We start from the raw sequence: 19,215 nt of genomic DNA on the forward strand, positions 1-19,215 counted from the left end.
GTGCCGCCTCTGGCACCCGGGCCATAGGCTCGCCACCACTGTTTAAGGCTGAACTAGAATTCGAGGTCTCCCACTTTCTAGCCTGGTGCCTTAACCACTAAACTGGCTCTTTATGACTGATTAATATCCCTAAAACAGTAAAAAAAATAGGCAGAGATTTAAAGCACTGGGAATACAATTCATGAGCCAGTAAGAAAAAAAGTTATTTATTGTTAGAATAAATCCTGTCCTCCATCTTGTTCTTCATTGCTCCCTCAATTTGATCGATTCACTGATGTATATATAACCCTCCATCTTTTCATCTATCTCCTCTTAAATACATTAGTTGTACAATAATGCCACTTCTAGTTCCTAATATGCATAATAGCCTGATGTTCTTATTTCAGTGAATTTATACGCGTAATAGCCTGATATTCTTATTATAGTGCACTCATTACAGGCTGGGGAGATGTCTACAGTTTTGCTTCCTTATCTAAAGAGACCTTCCTTAGCCATTTTAAGATGCGTGGACTTCAATTCCCAGAATACCCCAGCCAGAAATGAGAAGAGTGGGGTATTCTGGGAGTTGAAGTCCACGTATCTTAAAATTACTAAGGTTGGAAAACACTGTTCTTCAATAATTTTGCACATCATAGCAACATTGTGATGCCTGGAACCAGCTCCGGATTTGAAATTGGGATGGGGGTAGAAATGCTAGTGGGCTGCAAACAAAATCAAAAGAAGTCTGCAGGAGTTTAAACAGCAAAACAAATAATAAAATATAACAAATACCCTTCAGGATAAAATTCACTTTTAACTAAACTAGTGAGACTAATGTAAGTGTGTGAGTGTTTATAATTTTCTGCAGAATCATGGGGTAGCTGTTAATCTATCTTAATTAGCAGCATATATGAACGTGATCTTGGTATATAGGATTAAATAGTAAATCATATATTTATAATAACCCAGCCAGTTGGCTTTTTAAATTGATAGCAGGCTTGACAGCTGTTCCAATAGCAATGAAGACCCTACCCATATGTCTGCTCAAAGGAGGCTGAGCTATAATCCCTCCTGTATTATGGAAAATTATATTTAAGTCGCAAAACATTCACAAATGAAAAATTCAGATATAACCCCCCCCCATAGCAGTTTTACTAAAAAGCGTAATGCTGCATAATTCTTTTAGCACTGGGTCCCACATGGGGTGGGACTCGTTTTATTTAATTTCTTTCCAAAAGAAATCAGCAAGAATTCATAGACATTCACAGAAAGCAGTGAGTGGGAAACCTGTTTAGTAGTAGGCACAGTTGGACTAACATGCATTCATGACAAGATGCCAGGAAGTCACACCCAGCCTTGTCAGATTTATTTATTTCTTTAAACATAAATACAGACTTACTCTCAGGTAAGTACTGTATTCAGAAGATTTGCAGATACACTGACTGAACTGAAAAGATTCAGAATATTGTGATTGTCCCAAAGCAATCGTTTACCACTGATAAAAATGGTAAGAGCCAGTCTAGTATAGTGGTTAAGGTGCTGGCCTAGAAATTAGGAGATTTTAAATTGTAGTCCCACTTTAGGCATGAAAGACGGCTGGGTGATTTCGGGCCAATAACCAGGAGACTGTGAGTTCTAGTCCCGCCGGCTGGGTGACTTGGAGCCAGTCCCTCTCTGCCAGACCAACTTACTCCACAGAGTTATTTTTGTGGGGGAAATTGGAGGAGGAGGAGGAAGTACTATAAATGTTCACCACCTTGAGTTACTTATAAAGCAATAAATGCAAAATAAAAATTAAATAAATAAATAAGCCAGCAGGCTTTGACATTTTTTAGTTTTGAAGTAATTCAAGTCCTTGAAGAGACAGTCCTTTCGCATGGGAGAAACACGTCTAAGAAGTTGTTTTCTCTATCTCAGTTGTGCCTGCTCTGAAAATAATATACACACCAGGAAAAAATTATAAAACTATAAAAGTTTTAATAGATAAAAACCAAGCTGTCAATGCTGCAAATACTGTATATTCTTGCTTTGACAACATGCAGAGCTGTCTGGCATTTTTATAATTAAACCAAGCAGAAGGGGAAAAGAAACCGGAAGTAAATCACATCTTCCAAGTTGATTGGAAGATGTGAACCATGACCCCAAAGAAAGGTGGGAGGAAAATGCTTAGAAATATATGCATAGCGGAAAAGAAGCCAGTCCTAAGCATTTCCTCCATATTGTGCTGATGTATCTGTAACATTAATAAATGCTTTTAGGAGAAAATATGCCTGAAAGTCCTTTTTAGTGTTTCGTTAATCAGACATATGACACAAGCTTTCGTTGGGAGCTCCCAACATCATCAGGGTTACAAGCCAGTTAGTGCTCCCGAATAACCAAAGACCTACATACAAACACCCGCGAAAACCTCAGAAAATATATATATATATATATATTGATTGTCTCATAGCTGACAAAGTGAGAAAGAGCCTGTGGTCTAGAGGTTAATACATCTGCCTAACATGCAGACAGCCCAGGTTACAGGAAGTTTCTCAGACAGACCGGTCTGATTGAGTACACCTTGACATTTTTAACTGCTATACTGCAGTTTTTCTTTTTACAATATCTTTTACCATGCAGCCCCCAGCTAGGGGCGTTAAGCAGGCTCAAGTCGCAACTGCGAAACATTTTAAATCCAATGTCAGAAAAAGAAATTTGGTATATATATATATATATATATATATATATATATATATATATATATATATATATATATATATATATATATATATATATATATATATATATATACGCCTTTAGAGCTCCTTTTTCACATGAGTCTTTCAACCGACTCACTGATTAATTGACCAAAACTCACGTTATTGACTTGACTAAGATTTATTTAATAAAAACTAATTAACAAACTTGTGTTACAAGGTCACAAACTAATATGGCTGTGAGAGTCAGCCATGTCACCAGCCACATCCAACAGCCACCCATGACACTTGCTTAATCAAATGTCACACTGTAATCACCACAGCAATTAATATCCCTTTGCAGCTGTGAGTTGCAAAAGCAGGGCGAAACATGACCCCTTTTTCAGGGTGTATGACTGCACTCCAAGCGTAGCCAATCAATGGAGTGCATGTGAGATACATCTAAAACTTGCTGGAATGTGTTTGCCGGTAAGATCTTCAGATGTTACACCTGTAGGAGAAGAGCAGGCAGAGTCTGGAGGTGGAGTCAAGTGAGTAATTAGCCTGGAGTCCTTAAGTTCCTACAAAGGTCTAAGACCAGCCCCTCTTGAATTCCATTAACTCTTATCTAGTGCCAATTTAGTGCTGACCGGTAGTTGACTAGATGCTTATGAATCTTCTTAATTGGAACTTAATGTCTCGTCCTGATTCTTTGTACCTGACAACACCAGCTGGAATGTGAGTGACCACAGACCATATACTCTAGGTCACAGAAGACAGTATTAAAATTGGGGTGGCTAAATGAAGACAAGGGGAAGAACAATAACAATCTTGTCTTCCCTACCCCAGTTCTCCCAATGTTATACCCATCTTTTCTGCCATTCCCCCTTTACTTACCCTGTCTGCAGATTTTGAAGTGCATCTTCCACACTGCGCTGGTTGTACTTCCCCATATATTCGTGCATTTCTCCATAGTTGTTCCGAATATTTTTTTCGGTGCTACCATTAGGAACTGTGCCAAATCTCAAAGGAGGATAATGGTGCTGGGGTCTCTGGAACTGTGGAGAGTAGACAAATGAAACAGGCATTGCCAGCCCATCCTTAGAAACGGAAACACACTCAGAAAAGAAGAGACTAATCCTATCAGGGAGGATTGGAGGCTTCTGTGTTTTGGCTGAGTGAAATACATGATGTTTGGCTAGCCCTGATCACAATAGACATCATATTAAAAAAAAAAAAAAAGGATTTCTAGATATCAGGAGATTTCTGCTATGTCAGGGGTCATGTAAACCTAGAGCTGGCTGGCTGGTAGATGGATAATTAGGAGGATAGCTCATTGCTGGACTGATGAAAATTTTGGTGTTTTTTTTTAAATTTATTAATCTTAATTAAGCTGGGCTGCTGGCTTTCCAGCCAACAAGCCCAGCGTTTTAATTGCTGAGCCACTGCGGTGTGTGTATGTGTGTATTTATTTTGTGCGGGTATATATGGCCTTGAAACAGAGATGAGCAACGCCCGCCCCCTAGAGTTGGACACAACTAGCACAGTAAAAATTCACAGAAACTGCTTTACCTTTTTACAATGTATATAAAATATACAATATATCAGTGGTGGCGAATCTATGGCACGGGTTCCAGAGGCGGCACTGAGAGCCTCTCTGTGGGCACATGTGCCGTTGCCACAGCCTTGCCTCCCCCCACGACCCCCTCCTCTCCAGCAGCCCCCCTGAAGGAGAGTTGCCCTCGAGCGTGGCCCACATGGAGCAGCGCAGCCAAGGACATGGCAGCCAGGCAGCGTAGACAAGACTCTGCTCTCACGCCCCATCATACAGTTGATGCTGCAGGGCGCGGGCAGAGGGTGTGGCCGTCATACGCTGCTGGGCTGCCTGGGCGATCTGCGGTGGGCCCTGGAAGCGGTGAGTGGTCCTGTGGGCAGGCGGGGTGGAGGATGGGGGGAGCAGGGCAGGGGGCGGGGCCCATTTTTGGGCACTCGGTCTCTAAAAGGTTTGCCATCACTGCAATATATATTTATATATTGATCTAATTTCTCTTTCTACTCTTTGTATTTTATTCTAACAAAAGGACTTTGAGGGTTAGAAAGAATGTTGAGACTATATCCAAGGATGTAGTCAAGTGTCTCCTTTTATTTAATTTTTCTGGCAATCAAAGCGCTGCCCGCAATCTAGGTGAACGATGTTAGTATTTCTTGAAAGCATATCTCAGGGGCTCCTCACTTGTCACATATAAGCAGGTATAACTGAACTCCAATATCATTTTGTAATTAAAAACAGCTTTGGGAAAGAGGTTTTCAGAATCAAGGATGTGAGGCCAAATAAGCTTTTGTATCCCCTTAGCAGAAAAAACAGCCGTATACGGTATGTGCAAGCGCAAGTCACATAGTAACAGTCAGGAAGAAAGAAAATTAAACACTGTTGATTGTATTTCACTGCTCTAAATATTATTTTTTGAATCTACCTTGTATTTCATAATGGCTCTGCACGTCAATTTCATGCAGCACAACTGGTTATTAACCCTACAGGTTGTAATCAATTACTAGGTTTACAGTCTAGTGCTTAAAAGTTAAGAACACTTATGAAAGTGGTATCTAGGAAAAGCCTAGAGAGATCCTGAATTCCAGAGATAGTTTGAGGCTGCACAAAATTTAGGTAAAGCTTTTCAAGGCTGATTCTCTCTCTCTCCACATACATACATGGATATATATGCATTTAAACTCAAGATACATACATAACCATACACACATACATTTAAACTCAAGATACATGCATGCATACATTTAAACTCAAGATACATGCATACATGCACACTGTACATACATAAAGATACATACATATATACTACATACATAGATTTAAATTCAACATACATTTAAACAAGATACATGCATACACACATTTAAACATACATACATTTAAACTCAAGATACATGCATACATATATTTAAACTCAAGATGTATGTATGCATGGATTTAAACTCAAGCTATTTATATGTATATAGATTTAAACTCTGGGGTGAACAGTTAACTTTGTGTTTTATGCAAAAGAAAAGGAGGGCAAATGATTTAGAAGGCTAAGTGCAAGCAGGAGATGGGCCAATGGGTGGAAGTGAGGCCTCCACTGGCCTTGGAAATAGATGGACGCCATGAAAAGATAATTCTACATACAAAAGGATTCAGTTGTCAGAAAATGATTGTTGACAGAGAGGTGCACAGAGATCAACAATACGGAAATAGACCGGGACATATTTAGAAGGATCAAGGGCAGGGACGGCCTGTTTGTTCTTCAGAAAGCTGTAGAAAAAAAACATCCTTGTCATATTTCAAGCCTCATCAAATTGGTTGCCTATAAGAGACTGCTGTTCTGGGGGCCCTTGGATCCTTCCTCAGCATGGCACAGATCAGTAGGAAACCCATCCCTAGTCAGGGACAAAAATTAGAGGGTCAGCACACCAAAGGGATTGATTCTTCTAAATGAGGACGATGGATAAAGGCTGTTGTTGTTGTTGTTAATTGCGAAGTCGTGTCCGACCCATCGCGACCCCATGGACAACGTTCCTCCAGGTCTTCCTGTCTTCTACCATCTTCTGGAGTCCATTTAAGTTCACGCCTACTGCTTCAGTGACTCCATCCAGCCACCTCATTCTCTGTCGTCCCCTTCTTCTATTGCCCTCAATCTTTCCCAGCATTAGACCCTTCTCCAGTGAGTCCTTCCTTCTCATTAGGTGTCCAAAGTATTTGAGTTTCAACTTCAGGATCTGGCCTTTTAAAGAGCAGTCGGGGTTGATCTCTTCTAGGACTGACCGGTTTGAATGCCTTGCAGTCCAAGGGACTCGCAGGAGTCTTCTCCAGCACCATAGTTCAAAGGCCTCAATTCTTTGTCGCTCAGCCTTTCTTATGGATAAAGGCTACTCGGTGGCAAATGGCTGAAGAGCCATTAGAGCAGGGGTGGGGAACCATGGCCCTTTTATGACTTGTGGACAGCCTGCATTAGAGGGAGAAGTGCCTCCAGAGAAAGCTGGAAAGGAATAAGGCGATGGGCGCAGTTTATCTGCAGTTTGACAGAACTGTGGATATAATCAAGGAAGGGGGGGAGGGAAGGAACAGAGCAAGGACCAATGGAAGTGGCTAAGAATATATGGCAGGAGAAGATGAGGATGCAGAAATGGAGAAAGGTTTGTGATTAAGAACACGAAGAGGCTTGTGATACCTTCGAGATGAACTGGCTTGTTAGGTTTTATGGACTGCGCAACTTTGACAGAAAAACAAAGGCAAGGTTTCTGTTTTAACAGGCAGCAACCTGGAGAAGTTTTATCCTTCAACAGCCACATGAGGGAGGGTCACAGACCAGCAAATAGTTGGGCTGGAGCCAAAGAGAGGGGGAAAACAAGAATTTCCCTTCCCCTTCTTTTATTGCCCCAGCCATCTCTGCCTTTCACTTCTGGAGAGGAGCACATTTCTCTTGACCGGTACTCTGAGCCAAAGGCTTGCTGGGGGCTTTGAAATGAGGCCAGAGGAGCGAGACCTCAGGTTGCCCATGGCTACGAAAGAACGAAAACCGGTGCCTTTCCCCACAGCAAGCTCCAGAAGAGCAATGCTTCAAAGTTAGCATCTCCAATTTTATCTGTTTGTTTCTAACTGCTACTGAAAGATTCCTCACTGTAGTGTTGTAAGACATTAACAGGCCTCCGCTGTGGAATTTTACACCACTAAATCTGCAGTCCCAGATACGCCTGCCAAGGCAGAAAACCACCCGCTCTGTGTGGCTTAATTCAGAGTATGAAATCTATCCAGAAATGCCCATTTCCAGCACATTTTGCAAAACTTTCCTTTCTCTACTTCCAATTACCAACTTTCCCTCCCTCCCCACCCAGTGTGAATTTGTTAAACTGAGCTGTTTAATATTTATCTGAGATTGCGTTTCTTGTTGGACATTAATTATGCCTATTAATTACACCCCGGCTTGTTAGCTCTTAACGAAAGAGATTCAATGGGAACGGGGCTGCCATGCCACAGCTGGTCCGATTTGCGTGGCCCCCTCCTTCCCACAGCTGTGGTTGTTCGTCAGGGGCTAATTGCCAGGCGATAATCAGCCACGTCCTGGTTTATAAATACATCCAATACATGCTGGGTACCAACAAGGCTTCTGGTGGAGGGCCCTGTGGAGCTACTAAATGTGACAGATGAATCCAACAGCTTGTCCATCTCCTGTAACTTGTATCTCCAAAGGTACTGGAATTCAGGTCCCATGCTGGAAGGAAGGATGGGAGTTGAAGTCCAAAGCATTTGAAGGCATCAGGTTGAGAAACACACTGGTTTAGATAATTTACACCTTAATACACAAACATGGGGAACAAGACCCCTTGCTTCCTTCCATCCAGTCTCTCAGGCTTGCCATTTTTTTTATCTTTTATGTAATTTCTTTTATTATTGTGAGTCAACTAGTGTCATTGCAATCAAGCTACATACAAATTTAATACTTATTATTATGTCCCTGTAATCTCTCTCTCTCTCTCTCTCCCTCCCTCCTTCCCTCCCTCTCTCTCTCATATAATCATATAATATAATCATATAATCATATAAAACATATAACCTCTATGTTTGAAATTAAGAGCAAATGGTCCTCACTTAAGAACCACTTGTTCAATGGCCATTCTAACTTGCATTTGAATGAGTGGTACTTATAATCAGTCCTAGATGTTTCAGCTGTTATAGCATCCCTACAATGGTCAGCTAGCTGCCATTTGAAACTTCTTTGTTGCTTTCCTACAGGAAGTCACAAATAGTGACCATGTGACTTCTTCACTTAATGATGGCATAGGATTTGTTTAACAACACCAAGAAGTGTTGAAATCGCCATCGCTAAGCAATATGGCCACAAAATGTGTCATTTTGTTTTATGACATGATTTAGCTGGTCTCAATTGTTGTTGTTAACCAAGGACTACCTGCATTGGCTATTGAGATGCCTTTTTATGGGTCAGACAGGAGGGTATACTATTTAAAAAAATACAAAACCATGCTGGATTTGTGGCAGATGTAGAGCTGGTAGCTCTTCTGATAGCCACGCCATCAGGGCTTGTTCTGATTCTCCAAAGGAAAAATTATCAAATTCAAGGGAAGCACATGCTGGGTAGTGCAAACTATAATACGACGAACACATTTGCTTTCTATATAGGAAGTCTGAAATTTAATTTCATCAAGGTCTTTACAAATAGTTCTCCAGCAATCACAGACTTCATAACTTTCTGGCCTTTTGCAGTGGGAAAAAAAAAATCTTTATAGGTCCTTGCCTTCCTTTCTTATTCTGGATAATTCCATCTTCTCTTTGACTGACATTTCCTGAGCCACTCTTTAGAATACAGAGCAAGTTTTCCCTTTGCTGAGCTGGCCTGATCACAGCCAGGTACACCTTCTAAACACTATTTAAAATAACCCTTGCAAAGTCTGAATGGCTCAATCAAAGGAAGGTTATCTTGCAAGACAAGCTGCTTTGAAAGACAATTCACGGAGCTCAGATCTAAGACAATGCAAGCAGACTATGTAAAAAAACAATCTTGGTTTCTTCAGGAAATGCTAGATGAAAATGGACAGTGAAGGAAAAACAAAGATGCAACCCTACTCTTCATCTTAAACTGTACCAGTAGCATGCCTCTCCCTGATGTTTAAGTTAGTCAAATATCGGAGCAATGGACTTGACAAGGAGTTTTCTGTCACTAGAACCTTCATTTACATCTCAGTTTAAAAAATAGCAGAGTTGTCAATCCATTTAACCTTAGTGAAGGTCAGGTTTCGTCACCTAGTGTCTTGTTTTATTTTAACGAAAGCAAAACTGTTTTAAAGATGAAAGAGAAGGGGAAAGCCCAAGAAATGAGGAACGTGAAATGGAATCAGTGCAACTGTGTCTATAAATCTGTCTGGGGATGGAAGGCCAAACAGATGAGTAGGTCTGCACTTTTTTTTCCTCATGAACCCCATTACCCATTCCCTTCTTCTCACCTTCTGGTCACTCAGCCCAGACACCGTGTCAACGTACTCCTCCTGGATCATAAAGGCAGCCAGGTTGGCTGTGTAGCTGGCAAGGAAGATTACAGCAAAGAATGCCCAGATCAGCACCATGATCTTGCTAGTGGTGCCTCTGGGGTTCTCCACAGGCACAGAATTATTAAACACCAATGCCCAAAGCAACCAGATTGATTTTCCAATCGTGAACTTGGAGCCTCCAGTGCCTAGAAAGCAGATGGGGAAATGGGAGGAGAAAACAACTTTCAAAAACTAGCGTGACCTGAGAAGGCTTGAAGACCAATAAGATGCATTGCTTGACTTCTAGAGGGAGCCCAGATTTCCACTCACTCCCTCTCTCCCTGAAGCAGTGGTATACTCACGTTTGCTGTTGCTGAGGCTGCGGTTGTAGCCCACTGGGCTGAAATATTCAAAGATGAAGACAGTCACTGCAACGACCGTCAGGCACATGACGAACATCATCACCCAAACAGCAGGGCTGTAAGGCTCTGTGGAAAGAGAAATGGGGTGGGTGCCTATCTGACATACAGACAAAAAAAGAAAGAAAAGAACCCCTCTCTCCTTCGTGAATTAAAATGCTCGTCCCATGTCTTCATTTTCCAGCCTCCAAGTCATATTATTGATACCAAATTAAAGGCGGTAACAAAACATTCAAGACATAAGCTCACTAGTTAGAACAATTAAACAGTGGAACGATGAGCCTCCAGAAATTGTGGGTGCTCCAACATTGGAGGTTTTTCAGAAGAGATTGGACGACCATTTGTCTGAAATGATATAGGGTTTCCTGCTTGATCATGGGGTTGGACTAGAAGACCTCCAAGGTCCTTTCCAAGTTTGTTATTATGTTATTTAATCAATCAGAATAGAGCTGGAAGGGACCTTGGAAGTCTTCTAGTCTAACCCCCTGCTCAAGCAGAAGACCCTATACCACTTCAGACAGGTGGCTGACCAATCTCTTCTTAAAAACCTCCAGTGGTGAAGCACCTACAACCTCTGGAGGCAAGCTGTTCCACTGGTTAATTGTCCTCACTGTTAGGAAGTTTCTCCTTAGTTCCAGGTTGCTTCTCTCCTTGATCAGTTTCCATCCATTGTTTCTTGTCTTGCCTCTGATGCTTTCCCTGAGACTAACTAAACCAGGGGTAGTCAACCTTGGCTCTTTTATGACTCGTGGACTTCAACTCCCAGAATTCCTGAGCCAGCTTAGAATTCTGGGAATTGAAGTCCACGAGTCATAAAAGAGCCAAGGTTGACTACCCCTGAACTAAACCCTTGTTCTGGAATGAGTGGATGTTACTATGGGGGAGTTTAAGGGTCTTGCATCTGATTTCTAGTGCAATGTTTTGGAATAAGAGTGACCTGTAAGCTCTTTGTCCCATCAGCATCACCACCCCCAATGCTTTTTCCTTTGCTCAAATCTCGGCCTGAGCATTCACCTAGGAAGGCAGAAGGTGAAACAGTTCCATTGCTGCGGGACACCATGACACTGATGCCTGTCTCGACGAAGGGCACGGAGAAATCTATGACTTCAGCTCTTTCTGCATTGATGGTCAGGGATCCAATTGCCATGTCAGCTCGCTTGTAAAACACCTGATGGGAGAAACAGACAGGAGGAGAGAGTGGGCTGGTTTTTCTGAGGCAGGAGACAAATAAACATCCTGAGATTTGTGACCCAGGTGAAAAGATTAATACTGTCTAAAGGCATAATATAAGAAGCAGGGATATATAGTTTTAAGGTGACAGGGGCAGCTTTCCCATAAGCTGTGATGAAGATTAGATGAGCAGTCACTGTCAGTGAATTGTTATAGTCCCTTTCTTCCATACAATATCCAGGAAGGCCTACAGGTAGTCTTTGACTTATGACCACAATTGGGATCAGAATTTTTGTTGCTAAGCAAGATGGTTAAATGGGTCACATCCAGGTTACATCCTTTTTTTTGCCAGCTTATAAAGCAAACCTGTCAAGCATGTTTTTGCTGGTCTGACAATTATTGCTTCTCAGCTTGCCAATGAACTTGGGGGAGGGAAAGGGATCATAATGCAGACTTCAAAACATCAAGAAAGCAGACGGTGAGAACTAAGGACCATTCACCAGGTGTCTGGCCAGACCCAGAGACACTTTCTCATAACAATATTTTTCCTCCCAATTGGGCAACGTGATTTGACAAAGAAGGAGGAGGGGGAATTCTATACTTTTACTATATGGGATCGGGTGAGGTTTTGCCAGAGCTGGTTTTGCTTGCATGCGTGCCGAAATGATGTACTCAATAAAGTTTTACATTAAAAGTTTGACAAGCCTCAAAGATGTTTACTTGGTTGGGTTCGTCAGTTGGAACCTTGACAAAACCACTGCAATTGTTAAATGAATTATGTGGTTGTGAAGCCCCCATTGACTTTGTTGGTTAGAAGCTGGCTGAGGAGGTCGCAAATGGCGATCATATGACTCCAGGATGTTGCAGCCACAGTAAATATATGCCGGTTGCCCCAATTTTAATCATGGGACCATGGAGAATGTTGTGATTGTTATAAGTGTGAGTAGGAATGTAAGTTACCTTTTTCAGTGCCATTTTAACTTTGAATGGATGCTAAACGAATGGTTGCAACTGGAGGGCTACCATAGAGAAGAACTTAAGAGTCAAGAAGAACAAGAGTAGCTAGTGTTCAGGAGAAGTTGAGAACAGGAATAGGAATAACCTGCATTTCTAAGATTTTGTGCAGAAATTGAAGCCCCTAGTTTCCCAATTACCTCTCCAATCATGCCATTCCACATGCCATTGACTTTTTTCCCATGTTTGCCATTGGTGACAAGGTAGAGGTCATAGGTGAATCCTAGAGTTTTCGCCAAACGCTTCAGGATGTCAATGCAAAACCCCTTACAACATCTCTTCTTTAACTGATTGCTGTGAACAGGAAAGGGAAAAGGAACTCAGTGAGTAATTTAGGAACATCGTAGAAAGTAATTAAGAACGAGCATGGCATAGTGGTTAGTGTGGAACCCAATTCCTCAGCCAGTCGTAAATTTCATTGGCTGGGACTTTGGGGAAGCCACCTGAATAACTTTGGGCCAATCACCAGTAGACTGTGAGTTCTAATCCCACCTTAGGCATGAAAGCTGACGGGGGTGACTTTGGGCCAGTCACTCTTTCTCAGTCCAACCCACCTCACAGGTTGTTATTCCGAGGAATATAGGTGGAGGAAGAAGTATTAGTATGTTCACTGCCTAGAATTATTTATAAAAAATAATAAAGTGGGATATAAATTAATAAATAAAACTGATAAGAAATATGGAGCTGTGAAAGAAAACAACCTGTACCCCTCCAGGTTCCTTGGGAAAAAGGTAGGATCTAGCTGGAATTAAGTATATAAGTCCCATGAGGTGCTCTGATATTTTTCAGGAAGAACAGGATTCAAGTTTAAGAATAATCTACCATGCTTATGAGAACCCTCCTCAAGCATATTAAAAATACCTGTCAGTAAGGTTGAGAGGGTGATGGCAGGGCACCGAGTCACGGATACAAGTCTTGGTGGCAGGATCAATGTCATCCACAATTACAAAGGGCCTCTCCTCCAGAGTTGCCACCATCAAGTGCTTGTTGTCATCCACGGGTTGTAGGAATTTCCTATAGCGTGACATACTCAGGATCCGTCGCTCCCACCTTCCCACCTGCCTCCCAAGGCAAAGAGAAGAGATTAGACACATCCCCAATCTTCATATTCCTGCCAGACCCCTAAAGGGATGCCAAATTCATTTAATATACAAGAATTGTTTCAATCCATCAAAGCAGACATTTCTTTCAAAAAAAAAAGAGCTCCCAAATTCAGCTTCTTATATTACCTTTTGAATTTTCCCATCAACCCTTTTCCCTTAAAATCACACTCATCCTTCAACTAACGTCCTTTGGGAACATCCGACTAAGACAGAGGTAAAAATATTGGGTAGACAGGAGACATGTCCTCTGGCATCATTCAGCAGCTTAGCTTGGCTCAGTGTCCACCCTCAGCAGTTTCCAAAGCTGGAGTCAGTACTGTATACATTAGCCCGCTACATTCTTCTGCTGGCCAGAAGCCATATAGTGGTTATAAAATCTGGTTTAATTTAGTTTGTTTGTGTGAGTAATTAAAAATTCTTTAGTCTCTTTTATCTGTAGGGAACTCGGATGTGAATGACAGGGACAGAATGGAGACCGGAAGACTCTCTCTCTCTGTTTCTAGTTCTCAGAAGCTTCCAGAAACCTGCCCCAACTCCAAATTCACACATACCATGTTTTCCCCAAAGTCACCTTCACTCCATATTACGCCTTCTCTAAACCTTCCTGTCCTCCAGTTATCTTTCTTGCCAACCTACAGCTCATTCCACCCCTACCCCACCTCCTTAAACTCACCTCTTCCCAAGTCCGATGTTTGCTAAGTGAGATTACAGCCAAAGATGGATTGATCAGGTAGCCGTCCTCATTAAAGGAGAAGTCCTTGTCACCCCAAGTGACATTCATGAAATATCTGTGTGAAAAGGCAGAAGGGAAGCTCTTTTGGACAACCCCAATCTGTGTCTTTAACCCCTACTTTCTTTCCTGTCCTCATGCCTGACACCACTTTTATCCAATGTCTGAGACAGAGTACTTGGGAAGATGTGGACTAGGCTTCTAAAAGAAACCAAGAAAAATAAGCCAGTTTTGAGTAGAGATGGATGACATGTGTGCGGAATTCAGTTTGTGAGTATGAGATGGTGGGGAACAGGTAAAATTGCAGAGAGAAAAGAAACAGAGCTACCGTATTTCTTGACAGCTGCAGAAAAGCTAGCTGACTTTGGGGGCCCCTCAGCTAAATCCAAGCAACTTTTCTCACTAATAAATTAGGATATTCTCTACCCACTTTAGAAACAATACAAAAGCATGTCAGCATTCATTGGTGCACCCATTGCTAATCCCTTACATCTGCCTTCCTTACATCTGTTCCACAGAGCAGTCAAATGGTTTTGTCGTGATTTGTGAAGGTGCCACTCATTATTGACCACATGAGTTGTCTTCTTGTCCAGGTTTTACATCTATCCCCTTATTATTGGCCAATGGGGAAAACATGAACTGGCATGGGTCTGGCTTCAATATTCTCCTTGTCGTTTCTCCAGTGCTGCATTTCTCCTTCATTTAAACAACTTCCAAGTAAAAATAATGTGAAATAAAGACGGCCCAGAGGAGCGAATCAGACCAGAGAAGAAGGAAGGTGGTCCTGTCCTTATCCTGTACTCTACCTTAAATTAGAATGGCAGAACTGACACTGACTAGCTGCTTCCATGAATGGGACTGAAACTGATAAATAAAAAGCTACTTCGGCATCCCTTATTCTGGAGACTACAAGGAGGATTATCAGAGCTGCTGGATCTGAAGGTAAAAATACAGCTTAGAACACCGTTATGGAAGCAGTATTGCAGTGCCAAGGAAGAAGTGTAATATGACTATACTCAAAGACATAACAGAGGAATAGAGTTGGACTCCAGGTGCTTAGATACAACTGTGGTCCATTCAGGCTTATGCCATTTGTAAATGTATGCATGGTGCAAGATTTTTTATTGCTTAAGATGAGCCTTCTCCAATTGTCTTGGATACAACACAATCTGATGCCAGCTGGGAAAGGTGAAAGCTGTATCCAACACATCTGGGAGGCATCAGATTGTGGAATTAAATGGGTGGGATGATGTGCAAATCAAGAAAAGAATGAAAGTGGAGAAAAAAAGGCACAGGGTAGGAACAGGTCAGAGTTTTTCATGAAAGGGAATAGTAGATTCCTCTTGATTGTACTACCTGTTCTGGACCGTGGTAAACCTGACTAGAGCATGTATCAGTATGTTAGAATCTGGCATTTATTGGGTTAAGTGCTGTCTCCTTAAGAGATGGCTAATGAGTAGTGTAGTTTAGCTAGTCAGCTATATCATGTTAGTAGGTCAGTGGGAGGAGTTTCTAAAGGGCATTGGAGGACTTCCTGGACAGCCAGAGGGGAATGTTCTTTGTCTGAGAGAAGCATGAAGCCATTCGGACACCTCAGTTGGCTTCATTCCAAGCTACAAGCTGGTATGGAGGTAGCATTATTTTCTCACCTATGGAAATGAATGGGCGTGTAATATCCAGAAGCAACCATCATAAAATGCAAGTAACTCTCTGAATAAATATGTCTGTTTTGCAATCATTTCTATTGAGTTTATCTATCTGACCTGGGTTTACAATGCAACTTAATTCTGGGTCAGAATACTACCCTCCCCCCTAAAACGCCCTCCCCAGCCTCTTTCCCTGCTAACCGATGTAGATTCTCGTTGAATTGGGTGAGATTGGGTGCCCGGCAGTCGCTGTTGAATTTGGGAATTGAGCCATAGACTTGGAAGAGGGCTTCAGCCCCTTTGGCAATTATGGCCACACCGTTTTGTACTCTATGGTAAAGATCATCTTTCCATCCTGCTGAAAGCACCATGAACAGACCCTCGGGCAGTTCCTCAGGCAGATAGGCAGTTCTACCAAAGTTGGCACCTGCCATGAACCAAATATACCCAGGACCAGTAAGTTTGACTTCACGAGCGGCACGGAAGATGCTTTCGGCTTCTTCACGGGAACAGTAGAGAAGGCAAATACGGGCATTTATTTCTCGGAGCTGGCGTTTCAGGCGGGCTCCATCTGGGTCATCGGTAAGGTTAAGGGTCACAGTGCTGCGGCGTTCCCAACCAATGAAGCTGCTGTCAGTCAGGACCTCAATGTAATCTACGAAATCTTCATAGCCAGGAAACAGGGTAGTAATGACGGCAAATGCTGTCCAGTCATATTGTTCCAGGACCTCAAACATCACCTGCAACTGTTGTTTGGTGGAGGAACCAAGCTGCAGGAATGTTGATCCTTTCTCCTAGGGGTTTTAGAAAGGACAAAAGTGATCAGGTTGAAAAGCAGAAACAGTTTTACATATTTATTTAGTTGTAAAATCTACTGGCCGCCCACTTTATCACAAGGTAATTCTGGGCAGCTTACAATCTTAAAATGAATTTTCCCCTTGTTTTCCATCCAGATTCAAATAAAGCACAGAGATTTCCAAATGTTTTCAGTTGAGGAGATAAAAGTTCAGTTTTAAATTCTGCTTTTAACCCAGCCCTTCCCAACAACCTGTCTTTCACAAAAATAATTCCCAAAGTCTTTATGAACAGAATTAGATCATCTTGTTAGAACTATTAGCTCCTATCTGTAACTGAAAATGAAGATGTAGTATATTTATATTATAACTTGGTAATATTGATCTTTTCAACTCTGCTAGTATTTCTTAATCCCTACCAAATCCCCTCCCGCACGTATGCACATTTCTGTACATCTAGCATTTAAATTATCTCCTAGGGGCCCTTTTTCCAAATTGTTTGCCTACAGAGTAAGCAGATTTCTGTTAAGTGACCAAGCTTCCATGTATATTCAGGTAGCAGAATAAGCACAGGAAGTTATGTTACCTTGGGAGTAAGAACAATGGCTGATCCTCCATTGATGCCAATGATTGGAACTGAGGTCTGTGCTGAGATGAAGTCCAGGATCTGGGCAACGTCCTCCGTTCGCGTATCATCCTCAAAAACGACTCCATGGATATGCAAGGAGGAGAGGACATCACAGAGCCGTACAATTAGGCTACGAGGATTGGTGTCATTCAGAACGACAGGGATGGGATTGATCTCCATGGAGAAATTGCGAAAATCTTCAAGTGAGAACCGGGCACTTTCTGGTGTGTAGGTTGAGCCACTGAAAATAATGGGAATGTTGATGGTTCGTCGCCGTAGGTCCAGGAAAGGGCTGGCACAGGCCAGAGCCATAACAAAGAGCATCCTAGCAGCGGGGGTGCCCGGGGGCAGGCTCATCTCGCAGGACCTCTAAGTTCCCCCTGTAGAAGGTTGGAAGAAGAAAGAGACTAGGGAATGAGAAGCAGAAGATCAAAGAGGACAGGAGGCTGATTGTGACCTCAGAGCTCAAATGGAAAGAATTGGTGTTTGGGCTAGTCTAGACTTTCTCTCCCAAGGCAGCTCCTGATGGTGCCCAATTCCTTTATATCAGAGGTCTTCAACCTTGGCTCTTTTATGACTTGTGGACTTCAACTCCCAGAATTCCTCAGCCAGCGTGCCTGGCTGAGGAATTCTGGGACTTGAAGTCCACAAGTCATAAAAGGGCCAAGTTTGAAGACCCCTGCTTTATATCAGAGGTGGGGAACCATGGCTCCTTTGTGATTTGTGGACTTAAACTCCCATGGGTGACTCAGGAATTCTGGCAGCTGAAGTCCACAAGTCATAAAAGGGCCATCGTTCCCCACCTCTGCTTTATATCATTCTCCTCCCCCTGCTACACGGACCAGCTCAGGGTTTGTGAAGGTAAAAAGAGAATCCGCTGATCATATGAAATGACGTAACTCTTTCTCCCAAACTGCACATTTCCCAATTTCTCCTCCCTGAAGGGTCAGTCCTTCTGAACTCCAGTCCTGTAGATGTACAGGTAGTCCTCAACTTATGACCACAGTTGAGCCCAACATTTCTGTTGTTAAACAAGACAGTAAGTTTTGCCCCACTTTACACCCTTCCTTGCCACAGTTGTTAAGCGTATCACTGCAGTTCTTATGTTAGTAACATGGCTTCCCCATTGACTTTGCTGGTCAGAAGATCGCAAAAGGGGGATCGCATGATCCTGAGACACTGCGACCGTCATAAAACCACGCCAGTTGCCAAGCATCCGAATTTTGATTAAATGACCATGGGGATGCTGCAATGGTCCTGTGAAAAACAGTCATTAAGTGCTGCTGTAACTTTGAACGGTCAATAAACGAATGGTTGTAAGTTAAGGACAACCTGTATATGATTGAAATCCCATCGTTTCCAACTAAAAATGAGCACTTCACCCAAATCTATTGAACCTAATTCAGAGTCTGACTGTCAGTTGTCAGTCCTTCGCTACATTTGTACTATTCCAAAGAAGCAGTGGATAAGATTAGGCCAGGGGTAGGCAACCTTGGCTCTTTTATGACTCGTGGACTTCAACTCCCAGAATTCCTGACTCAGGAATTCTGGGAGTTGAAGTCCACGAGTCATAAAAGAGCTGAGGTTGCCTACCCCTGGATTAGGCCAATTAAAGAAAATCAAGCTAACCGTAATCAGGTCTTTTTTTTTTGTCATAGAACGCCCAGAACGGAGTTCCGGCACCTTTTTTGGATGGAACCTTGTAGGGTAGGCAAGGCAGGTTGTATGACGTGTGTGAGTTCTTGCACCTTTTTTTTTTTTTTACAAAAAAAGCACTGACCGTAACACAGACTGAGTGTAGTTCAATGGAATTGATTCAAATGAGATAGGACTGATAACCACTTAGCTATGGTTATGTACAGGTAATCCTTGATTTATGACAATTGGGACCGGAAGTTAAGTGAGTCACACCCAATTTTATGAACTTTTTTTACCATGGCTATTAAGGGAATCATGTGGTTGCCAAGGGAATCTGGTTTCGCCCACTGTCTTTGCTTGAGAAGGTTGCAAATGGCGATCACG

The 19,215-nt window shown here is 42.3% G+C and overlaps 1 protein-coding gene across 1 annotated transcript in view; it reads right to left on the reverse strand.

Annotated features, from left to right (window-relative positions):
- The window catches only part of LOC107282533 (glutamate receptor ionotropic, NMDA 2D), a 32,244-nt gene extending 14,694 nt beyond the window's left edge, over positions 1–17,550 (reverse strand). The window contains exons 1-9 of the mRNA XM_015810325.1: positions 17,152–17,550; positions 15,973–16,565; positions 14,069–14,183; positions 13,154–13,350; positions 12,433–12,586; positions 11,123–11,276; positions 10,052–10,177; positions 9,666–9,895; positions 3,552–3,712 (exon numbers count right to left, since the gene is read on the reverse strand). Of these exons, the coding sequence (XP_015665811.1) occupies positions 3,552–3,712; positions 9,666–9,895; positions 10,052–10,177; positions 11,123–11,276; positions 12,433–12,586; positions 13,154–13,350; positions 14,069–14,183; positions 15,973–16,565; positions 17,152–17,550 (2,129 nt within the window). The remainder of the gene's footprint in view (positions 1–3,551; positions 3,713–9,665; positions 9,896–10,051; positions 10,178–11,122; positions 11,277–12,432; positions 12,587–13,153; positions 13,351–14,068; positions 14,184–15,972; positions 16,566–17,151) is intronic.
- Between the last annotated feature and the right edge of the window lie 1,665 nt (positions 17,551–19,215).

The sequence above is a fragment of the Protobothrops mucrosquamatus genome, unplaced genomic scaffold (genome assembly GCF_001527695.2).
Source record: "Protobothrops mucrosquamatus isolate PMUCROS unplaced genomic scaffold, P.Mucros_1.0 scaffold8, whole genome shotgun sequence".
NCBI classification, from domain to species: Eukaryota; Metazoa; Chordata; class Lepidosauria; order Squamata; family Viperidae; genus Protobothrops; species Protobothrops mucrosquamatus.